This window comes from Thalassophryne amazonica, chromosome 17 (assembly GCF_902500255.1).
Source record: "Thalassophryne amazonica chromosome 17, fThaAma1.1, whole genome shotgun sequence".
NCBI lineage: Eukaryota > Metazoa > Chordata > Actinopteri > Batrachoidiformes > Batrachoididae > Thalassophryne > Thalassophryne amazonica.
The window spans coordinates 26,650,487-26,671,655 of NC_047119.1; the positions used below are offsets into that span (position 1 = coordinate 26,650,487).

Sequence of the window (21,169 nt, forward strand, 5' to 3'; positions counted from 1 at the left end):
GAAACATTTCTGCTACTTTAACTTTCTCAAATGTACTGTGGCCACCATCATCTGTAAATGGAAGACTTTAGGATCTACCAGGACTCTTCCTAGGGCTGGCTGCCCGTCTAAACTGTGGGATCGAGTGAGAGAAGGGCCTTAGTCATGGAGGTGACCAAGAACCTGATGGTCACTGTCAGAATTTCAGCATTCCACTCCTTAGTAAAGGGCACATGGCAGCCCACCTGGAGTTTGCCAAAAGGCACCTGAAGGACTCTCAGACCATAAGAAACAAAATTCTCTGGTCTGATGAGACAAAGATTGAACTCTTTGGTGTAAATGCCAGGTGTCATATTTGGAGGAAACAGGCACCATCCTTGAAGCATGGTGGTGGCAGCATCATTCTGTGGGGATGTTTTTCAGCGGCAGGAACTGGGAGACAAATCAGGACTGAGGGAAAGATGAATGCAGCAGTGTACAGAGACATCCTGGATGAAAACTTCTCCAGAGTGCTCTTGACCTCAGACTAGGGGTTGATGGAGCTTGAGAAGTGCTGCAAAGAGGAATGGGGAAAACGGGAAAAACTGCCAAAAGATAGGTGTGCCAAGCTTGTGGCATTATATTTAAGAGTTGAGGCTGTAATTGCTGTCAAAGGTGCATCAACAAAGTATTGAGCAAAGGCTGTGAATACTTACATTCATGGGATTTCTTAGTTTTTTTTTATTTTTAATACATTTGTGCAAAAAAAAAAAAAAAAAACTTTTTCATGTCATTGTGGGGTGTTGTGAGTAGAATTTTGGGGGTTAAAAATGAATTCATTTTGGAATCTGTAACAATGTGGATAAAGTGAAGTGCTGTGTGTGTGTGTGTTTTATTATTTATACTAGCTGTCATTTGTGGAGGTGTGGCCACTGGAACTGAAAGTACAGTTTAGGTGAATGGTCCTGTATTTATGTATTTATTTATTAGTTTTACCCCTAACATTTAGAGCAGTGTTTATCCAAAACAACTAAACTTGGCACACAGATACACTGTGGGTGTACAGCACTTTAAGGGCAAAGGTCAAGATCATAATAGTGTGTTGTATTCAGACATAACTTGCAAGTAGAGCCAAGAACCTCAACACTGTTTACCATCTGTGGGTGGACTTTAAAGGTCAATGTTGTGAAGTTTTAAATTGATATATGTACATAATGTCATTACTGAATTCCCGATATTGATATCACTGGGGGGATTTAAACAAAACCTTTGATCATACTCAGGGAGAAAAAATAAAACTTAAAGGTGATGGAACAAAGTCATTCATACATGCATACACTCACAAGCCACTTTGTACCCTTTTCTAGTACGGGGTTTGACCCCCTTTTGTCTTCAGAACTGCCTTAAAAGTGCATGAGCGCTGTCAGGTTTTATATATACAGGGTGGGCCAATAAAATGTACCACTTTTGTAATCCAAAGAAGAGTGCAGATTGAACATGTCATCAATTATTGAAGTGTGTGGAAAACAAGTGACAAAGTGAGAAACCTTTGTTATCAAATGTTAATTTGATGCTTCTGTTATAAGTCCGTAAATAAAATTTTCGAATAAGTTCTCATTTCAAAAACTTGTGTACGATCAAAAAGTGGTAACATTTTATTGGCCCACCCTGTATGTGTGTGTGTGTGTTAATATGTTACTAGCTGTCACTTGTGGAAGTGTGTGTGTCCCTGTGAATTTGTAGACCCTGGTATAAGAGGAATGGACTTATGCTGAGCACAGACAGGATCAGCACACACAGACACACACATATATATGTCTCACTCCCCTATAGTGGGGTCAAAAAGTATTTAGTCAGTCCCTGATTGTGCAAGTTCTCCTACTTAGAAAGATGAGAGAGGTCTGTAATTTTCAACATAGGTACACTTCAACTATGACAGACAAAATGAGAGAAAAAAAAATCCAGGAAATCACACTGTAGGATTTTTAAAGAATTTATTTGTAAATTGTGGTGGAAAATAAGTATTTGGTCACCCACAAACAAGCAAGATTTCTGGCTCTCACAGACCTGTAACTTCTTTAAGAAGCTCTTCTGTCCTCCACCTGATATCTGTATTAATGGCACCTGTTGGAACTTGTTATCTGTATAAAAGACACCTGTCCACAGCCTAAAACAGTCAGACTCCAAACTCAACCATGGCCAAGACCAAAGAGCTGTCGAAGGACACCAGGAAGAAAATTGTAGATGTGCACCAGGCTGGGAAGAGTGAATCTACAATAGGCAAGCAGGTTGGTGTGAATAAATCAACTGTGGGAGCAATTGTAAGAAAATGGAAGATATACAAGACCATTGATAATCTCCCTCGATCTGGGGCTCCATATGCAACATGTCATCCCGTGGGATCAAAATGTTCACGAGAACAGTGAACAAAAATCCCATAACTACACGGAGGGACCTCATGAATGACCTGTTGAGAGCTGGGACCAAAGTAACAAAGGCTACACACTACACAGCGAGGGACTCAAATCCTGCAGTGCCGGGTGTGTCCAGGCCTGTCTGAAGTTTGCCAGAGAGCATATGGATGATCCGGAAGAGGATTGGGAGAATATAATGTGGTCAAATGAAACCAAAATAGAACTTTTTAGTAAAAACTCAACTAGTCATGTTTGGAGGAAGACAAATGCTGAGTTGCATTCCAAGAACACCATATCTACTGTGAAGCATGGGGGTGGAAACATCATGCTTTGGGGCTGTTTTTCTGCAAAGGGGACAGGACGACTGATCCGTGTTAAGGGAAGAATGAAAAGGGCCATGTGTATCATGAGATTTTAAGCCAAAATCTCCTTCCTTCAGTGAGAGCATTGAAGATGCAACATGGCTGGGTCTTCCAGCATGACAATGATCCAAAACACACTGCTCAGGCAACGAAAGAGTGGCTCCGTAAAAAGCATTTAAGGTCCTGGAGTGGCCAAGCCAGTCTCCAGACCTCAACCCCATAGAAAATTTGTTGAGGGAGTTGAAAGTCCTGGTTGCCCAGCGACAGCCCCAAAACATCACTGCTCTAGAGAGCTGCATGGAGGAATGGGCCAAAATACCAGCTACAGTGTGTGCAAACCCAGTGAAGACTTACAAGAAACGTTTGACTTCTGTCATTGCCAACAAAGATTATGTTGCAAAGTACTGAGTTGAACTTTTGTTATTGACCAAATACTTATTTTCCACCATAATTTACAAATACATTCTTTAAAAATCCTACAATGTGATTTCCTGGATTTTTTTTCTCTCATTTAGTCTCTCATAGTTGCAGTGTACCTATGTTGAAAATTACAGACCTCTCATCTTTCTAAGTAGGAAAACTTGAACAATCAGGGGCTGACTATATAGTTTCAACTGGTAGAATCTCCAATTCTACCAAATCGCACACTCTACTTTGATATATCACCACAATCAAATGCAAATGTTAACCAGTTATTATTTTTAGTTACCAGATAAAACTTTTGACATTTTTACCACTTTATTCTGGTGTTAGTGGTAAACTAAAACATTTTTCGTATTAATGTTCGGTTATTATGTCTTTACGATAAAGACTGAAAAAAATGAAGCATGATTTTTGTGATCGCTGTTCTTTTTCATAGTCTCCCCCTCACCAATCAGCCACAAAACAATCATCAATAGTTGGTCAACATCAACTACAAACCTTCCAGTTTTAAATTTTGAAATCACACAAATAAATCTCAGTGCTGTTGGTTGGTGAAGTCCACACTCTCACGAGCGCCACTAGCTTAGCGTATGACAAGCTAAAAGTGGACGAACAACTGTCCAGTTTCTGGGTATTCTGTATTAGTACGCGCCCGCGGCCGACGTACTTGATGAATTCGTGCGCAAAAAGTAGTTCCCAGATATTAATTCTAAAATTTACCAGTAATAAAATTATACAGATAATTGACGTTTTAAGAGTGGCCGTAATAAATATCTAAGAAACAAAGTTTATGACCATTATAAACATTGACACGATGGCGTTTGATGCGGCAGAGTACGACTGGAATGGTTTGACGATGAAAGACTTGGGTGTTAACTTCGTGTTAACGTCACAACAAGAAGCCCCACTGAAAGAGATCCATCCGGAAACAGACACATTCTGTGCGTTGTTGCTCCAACGACAGTTGCACAGGGTGGGGAAAGTAATCCGACGAGCTCAATCTGTGGGCGCGAGCTATCCCACAATACCAAAATAGCAGAGATGTCGGTCCAATGAGAACGGCGCTCTGAGCAGGGTGGGTGAGGTCAGCCATGGAAATATGATGCAATATTCGGTGGGTGGAGCAAAGTCGGCCGCAATGGCGGGAGGGAGAGCACGCGAGAGAAAAGTGAGCGCGCGCCGTTGTCTCGCCCCCACAGCGTTTAGTGACTGACAGCGACAGCGTCGTTCATCTGTGAAAAACAATAAACCACGGTTTTGTGAGTAAAATCCATGTTTCTTTTTAACGCGTTAGCCAGCTAAGCCAGAAACACTAAGAGGTGCTGCATCTTATTTCACCAGACTTGTTGTCATATTATTTTTATTATTGGTGGTGGTGGTGGTGTTGGTTTAAGCTGAGGGACGATTCGAAAACACGTCTTCGATTTGTGTGTGCGATTTTTTTTTTCTTGTGCGTGTCGCTAGCTTGCTTTGTAGCTCGGGGTCAACTGGGGACAGTTGGCGGAAATTGAATCTGAAGTAAACTAAAATGCCAACTGTCGTATGTTGGGATTATTATTATTTCATTTAATTTTATTCGGGAAAACGCGTTGCTAAAACCCACGTGGCACACGTATCCGTGTGGGAATGGACTGACGTGTATGAGCACACATGCCTCTATATGTTATCATCTTCGACCAGTGTTGCCACAGTTACTTTGAAAAAGTAATCCAATTACTGATTACTCCTTGTAAAAGTAACTTAGTTACTTTACTGATTACTCAATTGTAAAAGTAACTAAGTTAGATTACTAGTTTTTTAGTTACTTTCCCCAGCTGCCAACAACCCACGTCAACATGACAATGATACCTGTTTTGCCAAAACTCACTTTATAGTCACCCTTTCTTGACTTCAATGAAAACAAATACTTGTTTTATAAAAAGTAAAATAAAGACCTCTTTCTTGACCTCATATTTAACTGTTGACAGCACTGTAACAGTAAAACTTGCAATTTCAAACCTACATTGTTTATAAATGTAACTATTAAATTCTAACATTTTTCTAACATTTAAATTCTCTAAACATTTTACTTGTCGAAATTATTATTATTTTAAGCAGTATTAGTAGTTGTAGTAAAAAACGGCTTCAAAACTGGATCAACCCGGCGGCTAAAGAGTCCCGGATGTAGGTCTCCATTGATTCGCGCTCAGGTCGTGAGAGGTTGTACAGCCTGCTGGACGGGAACTCAACGCCTGGAACCAAATCAATGGCACAATCGTACGGACGGTGGGGGGGAAGGGTGAGCGCCAGATCCTTACTGAACACATCCGCAAGGTCATGGTACTCCACCGGCACCGTCCCTAGATTGGGCGGGACTCTGACCTCCTCCTTAGCTTGGGAACCGGGAGGAACCGAGGAACCTAAACATGCCCGATGGCAGGTCTCGCTCCACTGAACCACTACCCCGGACAGCCAATCGATCCGGGGATTGTGTTTTAACATCCAGGGGAACCCTAGAATCACACGGGAGGTGGCAGGAGTCACAAAAAACTCGATCTCCTCCCGGTGATTTCCTGACACCACCAGAGTTACTGGTGGTGTCTTATGCGTGATTAGAGGGAGTAGGGAGCCATCTAGTGCCCGCACCTGCACAGGCGAGGTAAGCGCCACCAGAGGGAGCCCTATCTCCCTGGCCCATCTGCTGTCTAACAGATTCCCTTCAGAGCCCGTGTCCACCAGTGCTGGGGCCTTCAGGGTTAAATCCTCAAAGGATTGTCACTGGGAGTCGTGTGGCAATATGGGTATGTCCCACGTGAATGTTTTGGCCCACCCCTAACCCAGTGTCTAGGGGCGGGCGTTGGTGTTTAACCGCTCGGGGCAGTCCCTCACTTGATGCTCTATTGAGCCACAAACAAAGCACGCTCCGCGGGCCAGTCTCCTCTGTCTATCTGGGGCCCTAAATGTGGCCCTGCTCGTGTCCATAGCTTCGTCAGCAGGGGGAGCTGTCACCACACTGAGCGTAGAGGCCGTGGAGCGTGGGGAGGGCGGAACTCGGTCGGAACCGGAAGGGAGAGGGACGGCGCATGCCCGGCCACGCCCTTCGTCTCGTTCCCGACGGCGTTCTTCTAACCGATTGTCTAATCGTATAACGAGATCAATAAGCCCGTCTAAATCCCGCGGTTCGTCCTTGGCCACCAGGTGCTCCTTCAGGACCAACGATAGTCCATTTACGAAGGCGGCGCGGAGGGCAGTGCTTTTCCAGCCGGACCTCGCAGCTGCGATGCGGAAGTCGACTGCATAAGCAGCTGCGCTCCGGCGCCCCTGTCTCATTGACAGCAGCACGGCTGAAGCGGTCTCTCCTCTATTTGGGTGATCGAACACTGTTCTGAACTCCCTCACAAACCCATCATATGTCAGAAGGAGCCGTGAATTTTGCTCCCAGAGCGCTGTAGCCCAAGCGCGTGCCTCGCCGCGAAGCAGATTAATCACATAAGCTATCTTACTAGCATCAGTCGCGTACATGACGGGACGTTGTGCGAAGACGAGCGAACACTGCATAAGAAAGTCCGCGCATGTCTCCACACAACCCCCGTACGGTTCTGGAGGGCTTATGTATGCTTCAGGGGAAGGTGGGAGGGGTCGTTGAACGACCTGTGGAACGTCACTATTGCGCACAGGATCGACAGGAGGGGGAGCCGCAGCAGCGCCCTGAGGGCGCGCTTCCACCTGCGCGGCGAGAGCCTCCACCCTGCGGTTAAGGAGCACGTTCTGCTCGGTCATCAGATCCATCTGAGCCGTAAAAGCGGTGAGGATTCGCTGCAACTCACCGATCATTCCTCCTGCAGACGCCTGTGCGCCCTGCTCTTCCATTGGCCGTTCAACGGCCGGTTGACGCCCCTCGGGGTCCATGACGTTGGCCGAGATATCCTGTTGGGAAAGTGTCGGTACACGGACCCACAACAGGGGGCGCAAATGAACGGACAATGGAGGAAGTCAAATAACAACACTTTACTGTTGTGGATGGGCACAACAAATACAACAGATTACAACAATAGACAAAAAGCCAAATCACAAAAGGTGTCGTGTGGGCAGGCTCGAAGATAGAAGACGTCTGTCCAAAGTAGAACCGGAACCACACGATTTCCTCCGCCACCAGACCCCGGGAATACTGGAGCCGCCAAGTCCCGAACTCCCAGGTGACCACTGCCTCCGCGTGTCGGACCTGGTACTGCTGGCGAGGAACAAAAAAACAATTAAATGTGGGCGCGTTTGCACCCAGCAATCCACACGGCAGGAAAACTACCTCCACCTCTCGTTGGAAAAAGAGTCTGCTATATAATGCACAAAGTCACAAAAGGTTACTGTAGAATGATCCCACAATCAGCTGAGAACGTTACCTTCCAGGTAGAGCGATATCTCGGCAAAGAGGTGGAGACGTTGTCCTGCTGATGTACCCCTGCTGATCAGGTGATTGGTAACAGCTGTTGCAGGTGATGCGTGACAGCTGTCACCCTGGCTGCTCCTGTGAGACGGCTGCGCCCTCTGGTGCCTGGAGCCCGCACTCCAGACAGGGCGCCCTCTGGTGGTGGGCCAGCAGTACCTCCTCTTCTGGCGGCCCACACAACACTTCAGGTCGTGCCAGCATACGTTTATAAAATTAGCTTGTTTCACATAAATATTTTTTAGCAGGCAGGTGCCCTGTTGTACCTAAAAATGGTTGTCTGTAGAAAAACAATTGGTAGGATAAAAGTTTAAAATTAATACATTTGTTTGGCTTTTCCCCCCTTTTCCCCTACTGAGAGAATGCTTTGTGATATGCAGAAGTGCCATTTTTATTTTAAAGCTCATTTGGAATCCTATGTTAATATTTGCCGCTTGACTGACCTCAGGAAGTAGCAATTTTCTGGGAAAATGAACCTCACTGTGCTGGGTAGCGTGTTTTATCTTAAACGAGGCTTGAATCAAAATTACTTGTCCAGTAGGGTGGTCCTTATTTTGCACGGTTTAAAATGTAATACACTGACCCTCTGTATAGGTTACAATTGATGAGAAAACATGCTGTGTAAAATTTTGTTTGTGTAAATAAATTTTTAGAGATAGCTCAAAAGCATTGAAATTTTGCTATTTTCATGCTACATTACGCTATACTAACTAAAGCTTGAAAATCACCTCTTGAGGCTGTCTCTAATTTCTAAGTGAGTGCCAGGAGGATTCATCAGGACATTTTTATATGTTGCTTTGGATGGATGGGGGCACCATTAAGGTTTAGTTTGCATAGTGTTGTATAGTAAAAAATGTCAAACTTTCAATGCTTTTGAGCTCCCTCTAAAAATTGAATTTATACAAACAAAATTTTACACAGCATGTTTTTCATCAGTTGCCACCTATTTCAAAACTTTGGAAAATAAGGACCACCCCATTGTTCAGTCTCCCTGCTTCCATACTCTGAAGAACAAAGAATTCTATGTACTGGTATGATTAAAGAGCTTTATCTTATCATTGTCAGAATGCTTTTTATCAGTTGTTGCAGAACACAATCATTCAAGTAAAGCCACAAGAGTTCACGTTTTAAACCGCATACAGATCAAACTTTGCCTCGCATTTGATAGATTTAATATTACAGGATATTGCAGCAATGTGTAAGTAGTCTGGCTAAATATTGACAGCTTCATTCAGGTAGAGACCAGGCAGCAGTTGTTTATCTTACCAGCGTGGATACTGACTGATCTCGATGCTTGTGTTGCTACTTTACAGCTTCTCCAGTGACTGGACACTCTTATCATGTCGAAAGGCACGGTAGTTTTGGCCTACAGCGGCGGGTTGGACACTTCGTGTATTCTGGTATGGCTGAAGGAGCAGGGGTATGATGTGATTGCCTACCTGGTAAGTCGATAAACAGTTTGTGCGTTGAATTTTTATGGGTGGATTTGTTTGACTGCTGTAATGCGTTGTTTTATCTTCTGCACTCTGTTTTCTAACTGCTGATAGCTAAACCTGTCACACTTGAACAGCAGGTACAGCTTCTACCTGTTGATTCAAAAGGGCGGGATTTGGCTTCACAATATCTGCAGCTCTAGTTGGATTTACAGTTTGCCCTTGTGCAGCCTAGAACTGCACAGTGTGCTGATTTTGTTGTCTAACTTTCATTCAGTCATATTGTGTATTAGAATGGGGCAGAGGGGTTAAATCCCATAGCTGTGCCACTCGGTTTTCCCTTCTCATACTTTTAGCTTTGTTTATTTGTGGGAGGAAAACTGCATGCACTGTTTCAAAGCATATCATTCTCTTCAGTGAAACTGTCAAAGTGTGAACTTGACACAAAAGAAACAGATGGAGTGAATCAAATTGAGTCAAATGCCAAGTAGGACTGTCAGCAGGATATCTCAAAACAATATCAACATATTGAAATTAAACTGGTTGAGAGGTAGGCATTGGATCAAGGATGAACTGATCATCGTTATCTGGACCAAGGTGCAAATGGTGCATTTGTTCTTTGAGCTTTTATCCTGGTGAAGGGAGGATATGCTGCCTTTTATCCCGGTATGTATGGTTTTTGGGAGCAGTAACTAGTGTCCGGACACTTTCTGCTTTTGATCATTTTGTCAGTCCTGCCCAGCACCCAGTGTTTATTTGATTTGGGTGTGCATGCCTTCTGACACGTTTTGCATAATTTAAATATCAGCACCAAACAGAAATATTTTTTTAAATGGTGCCAATGAAAAATAACTAGCATCACATCCACATCACTCTGATCAGCTTTGTGCTGTTGTCTGACTTCAGGAATAAAAACAGCCTTCTTAATACACATAGTTCAAATGCCTATTAAATATCTTTCTTCGGAGATGGAAAAAAATTCCACTTTCTGGCAGATTTCTGCTTTTTAGCCAGTCGTTTTTGAGATCAGTGCAAATCTGTTGAGAAAAATTGGGGTGGGGGTGTATATGTGTTGCGGCTCTGACATATGACATGTTGTTGCAAGTGCCTTTGCGCCACGGGTTATTAACGACTAGCCGTAAATGGGTTGTCTCTGTTTTTTGCACCTAATAGCATTATAGCAAAATGGCTAACAGGATTTTGGACTGTAAAAATGACTCGTGACTTGGAGAAATTGACTCTACATTGAAGAATCGTTTCAGGTGGAATTGGCTTGATCGTGTTGTGCAAACCAAGCTAGCAGGAAGTGAGGAGACTGTCAATTGCATCCTCTGCGATTGTTTTCGCAAGATCAATGTGCCTGGAAAAGTGTTGTGTATTTTCTGCCAGGATGCCGTATATTTCTTGTGGAGTGAAAGCGCTGGGAAGTCATGTCACTAGCAGTAAACATTGTAAAATTATAAAGAGGAGACAGACAAAATACAGGCTGCTCGGTTCTACCAAATCCTCGAAAGCATCGTATGGTGCTCATCTGCTTTTTCCATGGTTATGGTGGAATAAACCTCGAAGGATAATTTGTGGCTGTTATTTGTCTCTTGTAGTGTTATGTGTGACTACAACCCCTGGCAATAATTATGGAATCACCGGCCTTGGAAGATGTTCATTCAGTTGTTTAATTTTGTAGAAAAAAAGCAGATCACAGACATGACACAAAATTAAAGTCATTTCAAATGGCAGCTTTCTGGCTTTAAGAAACACTATAAGAAATTAGGAAAAATAATTGTGGCAGTCAGTAACGGGTTACTTTTTTAGACCAAGCAGAGGGGAAAAAAAATATGGAATCACTCAATTCTGAGGAAAGATTATGGAATCACCCTGTAAATTTTCATCCCCAAAACTAACACCTGCATCAAATCAGATCTGCTCGTTAGTCTGCATCTAAAAAGGAGTGATCACACCTTGGAGAGCTGTTGCACCAAGTGGACTGACATGAATCATGGCTCCAACACGAGAGATGTCAGTTGAAACAAAGGAGAGGATTATCAAACTCTTAAAAGAGGGTAAATCATCACGCAATGTTGCAAAAGATGTTGGTTGTTCACAGTCAGCTGTGTCTAAACTCTGGACCAAATACAAACATGGGAAGGTTGTTAAAGGCAAATATACTGGTAGACCAAGGAAGACATCAAAGCGTCAAGACAGAAAACTTAAAGCAATATGTCTCAAAAATCGAAAATGCAGAACAAAACAAATGAGGAACAAATGGGAGGAAACTGGAGTCAACGTCTGTGACTGAACTGTAAGAAACCGCCTAAAGGAAATGGGATTTACATACAGAAAAGCTAAACGAAAGCCATCATTAACACCTAAACAGAAAAAACAAGGTTACAATGGGTTAAGGAAAAGCAAGGGGGTGGTGGCCAAGTGGTTAATGCACTTGATTTCAGTGCAGAAGGTTCCGGGTTCAAATCCCACCCCCGCCACCTTTCTCCATGTAATGTGGAGTTCCGTCAGGAAGGGCATCCAGCGTAAAACCTGTGCCAATTCAACATGCAGATCCACCTTGGATTTGCTGTGGCGAGCCCGAGTGCAAACAAGGGAGCAGCCGAAGGGACTTATTTACAATGGGTTAAGGAAAAGCAATCGTGGACTGTGGATGATTGGATGAAAGTCATATTCAGTGATGAATCTCGAATCTGCATTGGGCAAGGTGATGATGCTGGAATTTTTGTTTGGTGCCGTTCCGATGAGATTTCTAAAGATGACTGCCTGAAGAGAACATGTAAATTTCCACAGTCATTGATATCGGGCTGCATGTCAGGTAAAGGCTCCGGTGGGATGGCTGTCATTACATCATCAATAAATGCACAAGTTTATGTTGATATTTTGGACACTTTTCTTATCCCGTCAATTGAAAGGATGTTTGGGGATGATGAAATCATTTTTCAAGATAATGCATCTTGCCATAGAGCAAAAACTGTGAAAACATTCCTTGCAAAAAGACACATAGGGTCAATGTTATGGCCTGCAAATAGTCCGGATCTTAATCCAATTGAAAATCTTTGGTGGAAGTTGAAGAAAATGAGCCATGACAAGGCTCCAACCTGCAAAGCTGATCTGGCAACAGCAATCAGAGAAAGTTGGGAGCCAGATTGATGAAGAGTACTGTTTGTCACTCATTAAGTCCATGCCTCAGAGACTGCAAGCTGTTATAAAAGCCAGAGGTGGTGCAACAAAATACTAGTGATGTGTTGGAACATTCTTTTGTTTTTCATGATTCCATAATTTTTTCCTCAGAATTGAGTGAGTCCATATTTTTTTCCCTCTGCTTGGTCTAAAAAAGTAACCGTTACTGACTGCCACAATTTTTTTTTCCTGATTTCTTATAGTGTTTCTTAAAGCCAGAAAGTTGCCATTTGAAATGACTTTAGTTTTGTGTCATGTTTGTGATCTGCTTTTTTTCTACAAAATTAAACAACTGAATGAACATTCTCTGAGGCTGGTGATTCCATAATTTTTGCCAGGGGTTGTATTGCTGTTTTGGTCAAAAATGTCAAATACTTTATCTGAATTTTTGGGAAGGCTTAGTTCATTGATCCCAGCTGTGAAATAAATGAATGTCACACCTTGAGGTGGCATGCTCTGAATTACACTGTGGATGATTTCTCAGACCTGGCAACCGGCAACTGACACATCATGAGGGATCACTCATAATGTGCACGTGATCCGTGGTGACTGCATGTTCAACCTGTGGTATTTTAGCATTTTATCACAGCAGCCACGAAAATACTGCATAGTAATATTTTTGATGGTATTTAAGATGGTATATTAAATTTTGTTCCCCCCCCCCCCCCCCCCAAAAAAAAAAAAAAAATCAGATGTGTATTTCTGTAAATATGATGTTTTAAACTTGTTTTTCCAGGCAGATATTGGGCAAGATGAAGATTTTGAAGCTGCCCGGAAAAAGGCAGAAAGCCTTGGTGCAAAGAAGGTGAGATGTGTTCATTGAGAGAATTTTGATTTTACAGTCTCATGTCATGCATTACTGAGCAGGTTCACAGTCTGTTTTACTAAACAAATTTAAAGGAGTCCAATACAAAGTCACCACTTAAGTTATTTCCTGGTGTTAAATATGGTTGAATTTACATATTAAATGTCAAAATCCTGCAGTCCGTCCAGGTATATACAAATTCCTGTTTCACTTCAAAAGATTCCTTTTAAACTTTTGTGACATGTCGTAGAAGTTGAATTATATCTGGACTTCTGCTGGGTACTGTGTCTGGTTTATTACATATGGTAATTACCCTTAGGTTTTTTTTTTTGGGGGGGGGGGTGTACAGCATAACCATTTATGGAAAATGATAGTCACATTTTGTTGGTTATCACCCTGGTAACTTTTATTTTAATTGTGGCTTGGGGCTTTTGGGGAGTGCAGTGTAATTTCTCTGCTGCCATGAACTGATTGTGTTGGTTCATTCCACTTCAAACACAGAGGATAGATCTCTTTACTTCACTCAAATACTGGTGATGAAAATTGATAACCAAAAACACAAGAGCCATATTGTAATCTTTTCAACAATTTGCTTGTTTTCAAAGCTTGAACAGTGGGTTCTGCTTCATTTTCTCTTTAGATTTTCATTGAAGACCTGCGTGCAACATTTGTTGAAGAGTTCATCTGGCCTGCAATTCAGGCCAATGCTGTCTATGAGGATCGCTATCTGTTGGGAACTTCAGTAGCACGGCCCTGCATCGCCCGTCGTCAAGTTGAGATTGCAAAGAGTGAGGGTGCTCAGTATGTCGCCCATGGTGCAACTGGAAAGGTAAAGGAAACACAATAAGTCTCCTAGTACAGATGGTAATTTTTTTTTTTTTTACTTTATTTTTGAGTTTAGAAAATGTTACACCATGTACATTAGAGATGCAAAGTATTCCGCATTCACAGACATTCACCTATGTACATGTGCATGTTATTATAGTATACAATGGAAATTGAAGCAGAATTAACACAAAAACAAATAAAGCTATGCAACACTTATGGATATAACAAACCCACCATGAGCCTCCATCTCTCTGTGAAAAGTTCTCTCTGCAATCTTAAGGAGTATGTGATCTCTTCCATCTGATAGATCTCTCTAAGTTTCTCAATCCAAACAGTATAAGTAGGTGGATCTGGACTCAACCATTTGATAGTGATACATTTAAGTGCAGCAGTCAGTAAAATTCTCGAGATATTTTCTACTATTTCCTCCAAAGCCATCCGGAACTGCCCCTAAAATGGCAAGCTGTGGTTCTTTTACAAATGGTTGCTGAAATATGGTATTGAGTGTGGTAAATATATCATTCCAAAACAAGTTCACCTTTGGGCATGTCCAAAATATATGGGTGTGAGTTTCCAGGTAAGTGCCACAGTTGTGCCAGCAGGTGTCAGGATTTGAAGGGTTAATTTTGGATATGATTTCTGGTGTCCTAAAGAATCTTGTAATTATTTTCCATTTAAATTCTCTCCACAGACCGGAATTTGTGACTAGGTGTGATTCAATGCGTATACTTTCCCACACCTCATCAGTTATTTGAGTGCCAATCTCAGCCTCCCATCTTGCTTTAATGTTTAGGGGATTATTAGTGTTAGAATTTGAAAATGCTTTATAAAGTTTTGGAAAGCTATTGCCTTGATTTATTTTTAATAAAAGTTCCTCAATATATGAGGGTTCTAAGACTTTGTTCCATTCTTTGTGTTTAGTCAAAAAACTCCTTAACTGTAGATATCGAAAGAAATCTGAAGAGGGAAGCTGAAATTGACCTGAGCTGCTCAAAAGATTTCAGGCAACCGCTGCCCACCAGTTGGCCTACTTTACCAAGACCAAGGTTGACCAAATTTTAAAGCTTGCATCAGTTAGACATGGGACAAATCCCTGGAGGCTGGAGATATCTGAAAGGGGCTGAAATTTCCTTTGGGAGACCATATGACTGCTTTGTTTTATTCCAGATCTTCAGTGTAACCTTAGTCCACTCACTCATTTGTATACCCTTCAATGAGACATTACAAAAAGGCAAAGCATCAGTAGGAATATTACACAGACTCTTTTCAATATTAAGTCATTGAGTGTAAGACAGGTCCTGCATCCAAGCAACCAAGGGTCTCATTTGAGCTGCCCAAAAATAATGCTTGAGATTCGGTACTGCAACTCCACCTTGAAACTTTGACAACTTAACGTTTGTAATTTGGTTCTAGGACGTTTGCCCTGTCATATAAATTTGGAAAAAAGTTTATCTAGTTCATCAAATGTAGAATTTGGAATGTTTATGGGCAGCATTTGAAAAAGGTATAGTAGTCTGGGTAAAACATTCATACGTATACTCTCTATACGACCCATGAAAGAAAGAGACAGGACCGTCCACCTCTCCAAATCTTTTTTAATTTTTCCAATTAGGACCCTGTAATTTACATTATATAATTCTGTTAGAGACAATGGGATTTGGATACCTAAATACTTCATACCCTCCTTTGGCCATTTGAAGCCACTTTGATCTTTGAAATTTTGTGATAGATTTCCCACTATGTCCATTGCTAATGTTTTATCAATATTGACTTTGTACCCAGAGAGGTAGCCATATGAGTGAATTATTTTCTTCAGATGGGGGATGGTTGTCATTGGATTCGATATGTATAGCAATACATCATCGGCATATATGGACAGTTTGTGATGTTCACCATTTATTAAAAATCCTTGAATGTTGATTAGTTGTGCTAGAGGTTTGATACTTATATCAAACAGCAGGGGCGATAGTGAGCATCCCTGCCTGCAGCCGCATTCCAGTGAAAACCTAGTTGATAATGTTCCATTAACCTTTACACTGGCTAAAGGGTTTGAATATAAAATTTGGATCCATCTAATGAAATTCGGGCCGAATTGAAATTTTTGCAATGTGTGATTCAAATATTGCCAGGACACCCGGTCGAATGCCTTTTGGGCATCGAGAGACACTATCATTGCATCATTTTGTTTAGTTTTAGAAATGGAAATTAAATTTAGTAGTCTACGAACATTATCCCCATAGTGCCTTCCGGTTATGAACCCCATCTGATCTGGGTTTATAATATTTGTAATGATTTTACTAACTTGTTTGGCCAAGATTTTGTAAGAATACGCAAGTCTGTATTAAGTAATGAAATTGGTCGATATGACTGACAAATTGTTGGATCTTTGTCCCCCTTATGAATGACAACGATCGTGGCATCATTCCAGGAAGGCGCCATGGATTCGGTCTGCAGGGCATGATGATAAGCTTGAAGTAATAATGGGGTCACTTTTTCTTTAAATTTTTTGTAAAATTCATTAATATAGCCGTCAGAGCCAGGACTCTTGTAACTCTTCAGGTTTGAGATTACTTGTTCAATTTCCTGTTCTTTAATTGGTTCATCTAATTGTTTTGCTAAAGATTCTGAGAGAGTTTTTAATTTAATGTTTTTCAGGAAATCAAAAAGTAAGTGGTCATCTTGGCATGTATCTGTAGTTTTGTACAAAGATTTGTAATAATCCGCAAAACAGTTTGCAATTTTGTCTGGTTTAGTGATTGTTGTATGTTCAGTCTTCAGTTTTTGAACTGTATTAATAGACTGCTGCTTCTTAAGTCTCAATGCCAACAGTCTACTGACCTTATTGCCATTTTCGTAGTATCTTTGTTTAGTAAATCTCAAATTGCCCTCTATTTTTTTTTCTGTGATCAGACTATCGAGTTCTTTCAGCAGTGATTTGAGTTCACCAAGCAGATCTGCAGTTTGTGCACTTTTATGTTTTTGGTCCAGGCATCTTATCTTACCCTCTAATTCACACCGTCTAGCCTCATTTTTCTTTTTCTTAGCACAGGCAAATGATATTATACGGCCTCTTAGATGAGCCTTAGCGCAATCCCATAATATAAGGGGTGATATCTCAGGGGTAGAATTTAGTTCCAAATAGATCTGTAATTTGCTAATTATAAAATTACAAAATTCCTTATCGTTAAGAAGTGAAGCGTTCAGTCTCCAGTGTTTGATTTTTGGTGTTTGACACACATCACATTTTAAAACAAGAGGGGCATGATCGGACAGTGTAATTGGTAAAATATCGATATCCTCAATTCTATGTTCCTCAGCTTTTGGGGTGAAGAACATGTCTATTCTTGAGTAAGAGGAGTGTGTATGTGAGTAGAAGGCGAAATCGCTGACCCTTGGAAACCAATTTCTCCAGACATCTATCAGGCCCAGTTCTGTGGTAAGGCGTTTCAGTACTTTGCTCATTTGAGAAGCAGGGCTTTTAGAGCTGGGCTGTCGGTCTAAATGTGGCGACATTTTACAATTAAAAACACCAGCTAATAATAGAATACCAACACTCTTTTGACGCACTGTGTCAAAAATATTTTGTATAAATTTTGTTTCATCCTCATTTGGAGCATAAATATTGAAAAAGGAAACCTGCACCCCATCAACTTCTCCATTTACCATGATATACCTACCCTCAGGGTCTTTGTGAATATTTTGGGGAGTAAAATTCACCTGTTTATGTACTAAGATAGCCACTCCTCTTCTACCTGAGCAGTGGGAAGAATAAAACACCTGATCTGCCCATGATCTCTTCAGCTTGTCATGCGCAACATCAGAGAGGTGTCTCCTGTAAATATGCAATATGACAACCCTCCTTTTTTAAGTTGACCAAGGATTTTTTTTTTCCTTTTAATTGGCCCCTTGAGTTCTTTAACATTATAACTAATAACCTTAAGGGAACCCATTATTGAGTTTTTGAGTATATGATTGAGAGAGCTCTATCTTCGTATTAACACAGAGATACATTCCTTTACACTTCTCTGATCTGTTTGCATAGCATAATAAAATAAAGAAAAAATAAACGTTGACTGACAATAAACATTTTTGTGATTTGAAACCTATCAAACGATCCCCAGGGAACAGTGGGATCCAAACAGGAACAAGAACATTGTAACTTATCAAGTCCCTGAGCGCAACAGTCCTACATCTTGATACTGCCATCAAAAATGAGTAGCTCACTTGAGGTTCAGGGAATACAGCCATGCGAGCAGTCCCAAGACACAACTGAATGTGCTTATGTAAACGAAAGATGAGCTATTAATATGAAAACCAGGCCCTGCTCTACTTGGATATAATAGACACTTTTTAAATGAAGTACTCACAAAACTTTGCGTTAACTCCTCATGTATGTCAGTTCAGTCATGATTCGCAGTCTTCTTGGGGAGAAAGAATGTTTTTCTTGACATAATCCATCGCCTTAGCTGCATCCACGAACTCCTTTTCCACGTTGTTGTATGTGACCCGGAGCCTAGCAAGATAGAGGATCCCGTACTGGACTCCAGGCTTGTCACGAAGCATTTTTCTGACTTCAGTGAAGGCTGCACGCGCCTGGACAACGCTGGTCGTGTAGTCCGGGAAGATGGCGATGGGATTGCCTTTATATCGGAGCTGACCACCTCCGCTGCGCGCTCTCCTCAGGATATCCTCGGCGTCTCCCTCGCTGTTGAGTCTGGCGATGATGACGCGTGGTTTGTCCCCCGGCGTACGGTAAAACCCGCTGCGGTGAGAGCGCTCCACGCGCACCTCTCTGTCCAGTCGAAATACTTCTTTCAAAAGCGAGGAGACAGCCTCTGGTGTGCTGGAGCCCTGCGTTTCAATCACCCCGGACACTCTAATGTTTCCCCTCCGCATGCGCCCCTCCATGTCTTCGCGTTTGTCCTTAAGCCTCTTTATTTCTGCTTGGAGACCAGATACCAGTCCCTGTGCTTGTACCATCTCGTCAGACATGGTGGACATGTGGTCTTCTACTGATTTCATGTTAGGTTTTACCTGGTCAAGCGCCAGCCGGAGAGTTGCAGTGCTGTTCTTTATCTCTCTTTATGTCTTCAGTTTGCGTTTTAAGTGAGTCAAAATTGTTGCGTAGTGCTTCTTTCATTTCTCCTTTGATAATGGCAGAGAAGTCTTGTCGCAGTGAGGCTAGGATGTCTGCTTTGATTGCATCTGTGTCCATGTTGTTAGCTTTCGGGGCTTTCGCTGCTTGGCTGGCGGGCACATGGGCGGGGGGAGCGGGGTCGCCAGAACTTTTGACCGTGGCTGCGCTGGGGTTTGTGCCAGAGGAGGCCTCAAACTTGTATTTTTGTAGATTTGCGGCCATAAATGCACTTTGCTTGAAGTATCTGGTGCAGTAGCAGCAGGTAACACCTTTAGAAGAAGATTTACTAAGTAGGCAGGTAACTTGCGTGTCTTTAAAGTTGAAGTTTTTGCTGGATTTGCAGGAGCTCTGAAAGGTGCGTCTTTACTCCGTCGTGCTCGCCAGCCCCCCCGTTGGAAATTGAGTGTTGGGTTCAACAACGATAAAGCAAATAAAACCTCATAACTGGAAGGATAAAGTGGACTCTTGGGTTTTGTTGACAAAATTTAGAACTTAAACAATGGGACTTGAAACAGTCAACATAACAAACTGGGGATGGTGGGAGCCTTCTGTTGCCCTCTGCTTTCATATCACCTGGATACATGTCCGTCTTCTGAAAGCTTATGGATATGGATGGAAGGGAGCAGTGCCACAGAAATTGTGGAGGCAGTGAATCCAAAGTTTAACACACAGGGGAATGTATGTCGAGTGGTGTATTTAATGACCTCTTGCACCACTTCAGTCACACTGTGGACAATGCTTTTGTCTTGCAGTAGATGCATTATTAGACCCTCTTTAAACATGGTCACGTTTAATGCAGTCAAATGTTTGAGTCCATACAGGGCCCTCTAGTGGTTGTATTGCTTAACACGGTCATTAACAGTTGTACTGTTTGAAACTCGTATTATTTGCACATGTGAATGGAGCATAAATGAGCCTTTAGCAGGCAGGCTTGTTAATAAAAACATTAAATATAAAAAAAAAAATCAGTAAATGACTATCTTAAAAACGAAGAGCTTGAACTTTACAGACATGGTTGCTTTTTCACCAGTAATGTACAATGTTATTTGATAGACTGGAAAGCAGAACTAATGACGAATTGAAACCTACATTGTGTAGTAACATACCCTGTTGCATAAACCAGTATTTTCTGACCACAGCTGCTTGGTGACCAGTCCAGGGTTCATTGCCAAGATTTGGCAGTTGTTTGCACGGTTGATTATTGATGTTTCCTAGAAACTGCACAGCAGGTCAGAGTAACAAAAAATGTTCTGTTCCCTGAGAGTGTTATTCAAACATAACACATCTTAGCACTCAGAACACCTCAGCTAATGTAAAGTACAACATCATTGATGAATGAATAGCAACCTGTTTTCTCAGGCTGCAGATGATTGCTATATTCCGAATTGGTTAATAGACTGGTATTTTGTTGCTTTTTTGATTAGTTGTTAGGTCCATAAAATGGTGAAACACATTAGTCAGTGTTATTCAGAGCTCAGGGCGACTCCTTCAAATGTCTCATTTTGTCCACAGCCCAAAGATACTCATTTTACTGCCAAATAGGAGTAAAGCAGCTCATAAAATAAACCACAAAATTTAACATTTAAGAACCTGAAAACAAACAATTTGGATTTTTAAGAAAAGACTCAAAATGAGTAATTGATTGTTGAAGTAGTTGTTGATTAACTTCATAGCCCATTAATCATCAGTTCATTAATTGTTTCAGCTATACTGTTTTCCAAGAAAACTTGGATCAAAGCCAGCTAACTTTGTCTGTTATCTGAGGGGCTTTTCACATTGGCGTATTCGTAGAGCTGCTCATTGTGGCGTATCGTCTACGCCGAGTTGAGCAGCTCTACGCCCACCTTTAGCAGCTCTACGTCAAGTTTTTTTTTTCTCCCTACGCAGCAGTATGTTGAGGACTACGCGCGTAGGATGGAAGAAATTAAACATGTTTAATGTTATTCGGTGTAGAGCGCTGGACACAGTTTTAAGCAGGTCTGCGCAGCACAGCGTTACTGCATGCAAGTCTGTGCAACATTGCGCTTCTGTACACATCCAAAAACTGAGTGCTGCATCCAGAGGAATCAGCTGAGAACATGATCACACAGCCCACAGTGCCTATGTGATCAGAACAGGGAATTGAACCTCAACTCAGAAATCCAGAAAGACAACAGAAATGGCATCTCTCTCTCTCTCACTCTCTCTCTCTCTCACTCTCTCT

General features: G+C 41.8%; 1 protein-coding gene across 1 annotated transcript in view; it reads left to right on the plus strand.

The window, feature by feature from the left end:
- The first annotated feature begins 4,278 nt into the window (after positions 1-4,278).
- Positions 4,279-21,169, plus strand: part of ass1 (argininosuccinate synthase 1) — a 45,664-nt gene continuing 28,773 nt past the window's right edge. The window contains exons 1-4 of the mRNA XM_034191769.1: positions 4,279-4,416; positions 8,891-9,019; positions 12,933-13,001; positions 13,642-13,830. Coding sequence (XP_034047660.1) covers positions 8,918-9,019; positions 12,933-13,001; positions 13,642-13,830 — 360 coding nt within the window. The 5' untranslated portion in view covers positions 4,279-4,416; positions 8,891-8,917. The remainder of the gene's footprint in view (positions 4,417-8,890; positions 9,020-12,932; positions 13,002-13,641; positions 13,831-21,169) is intronic.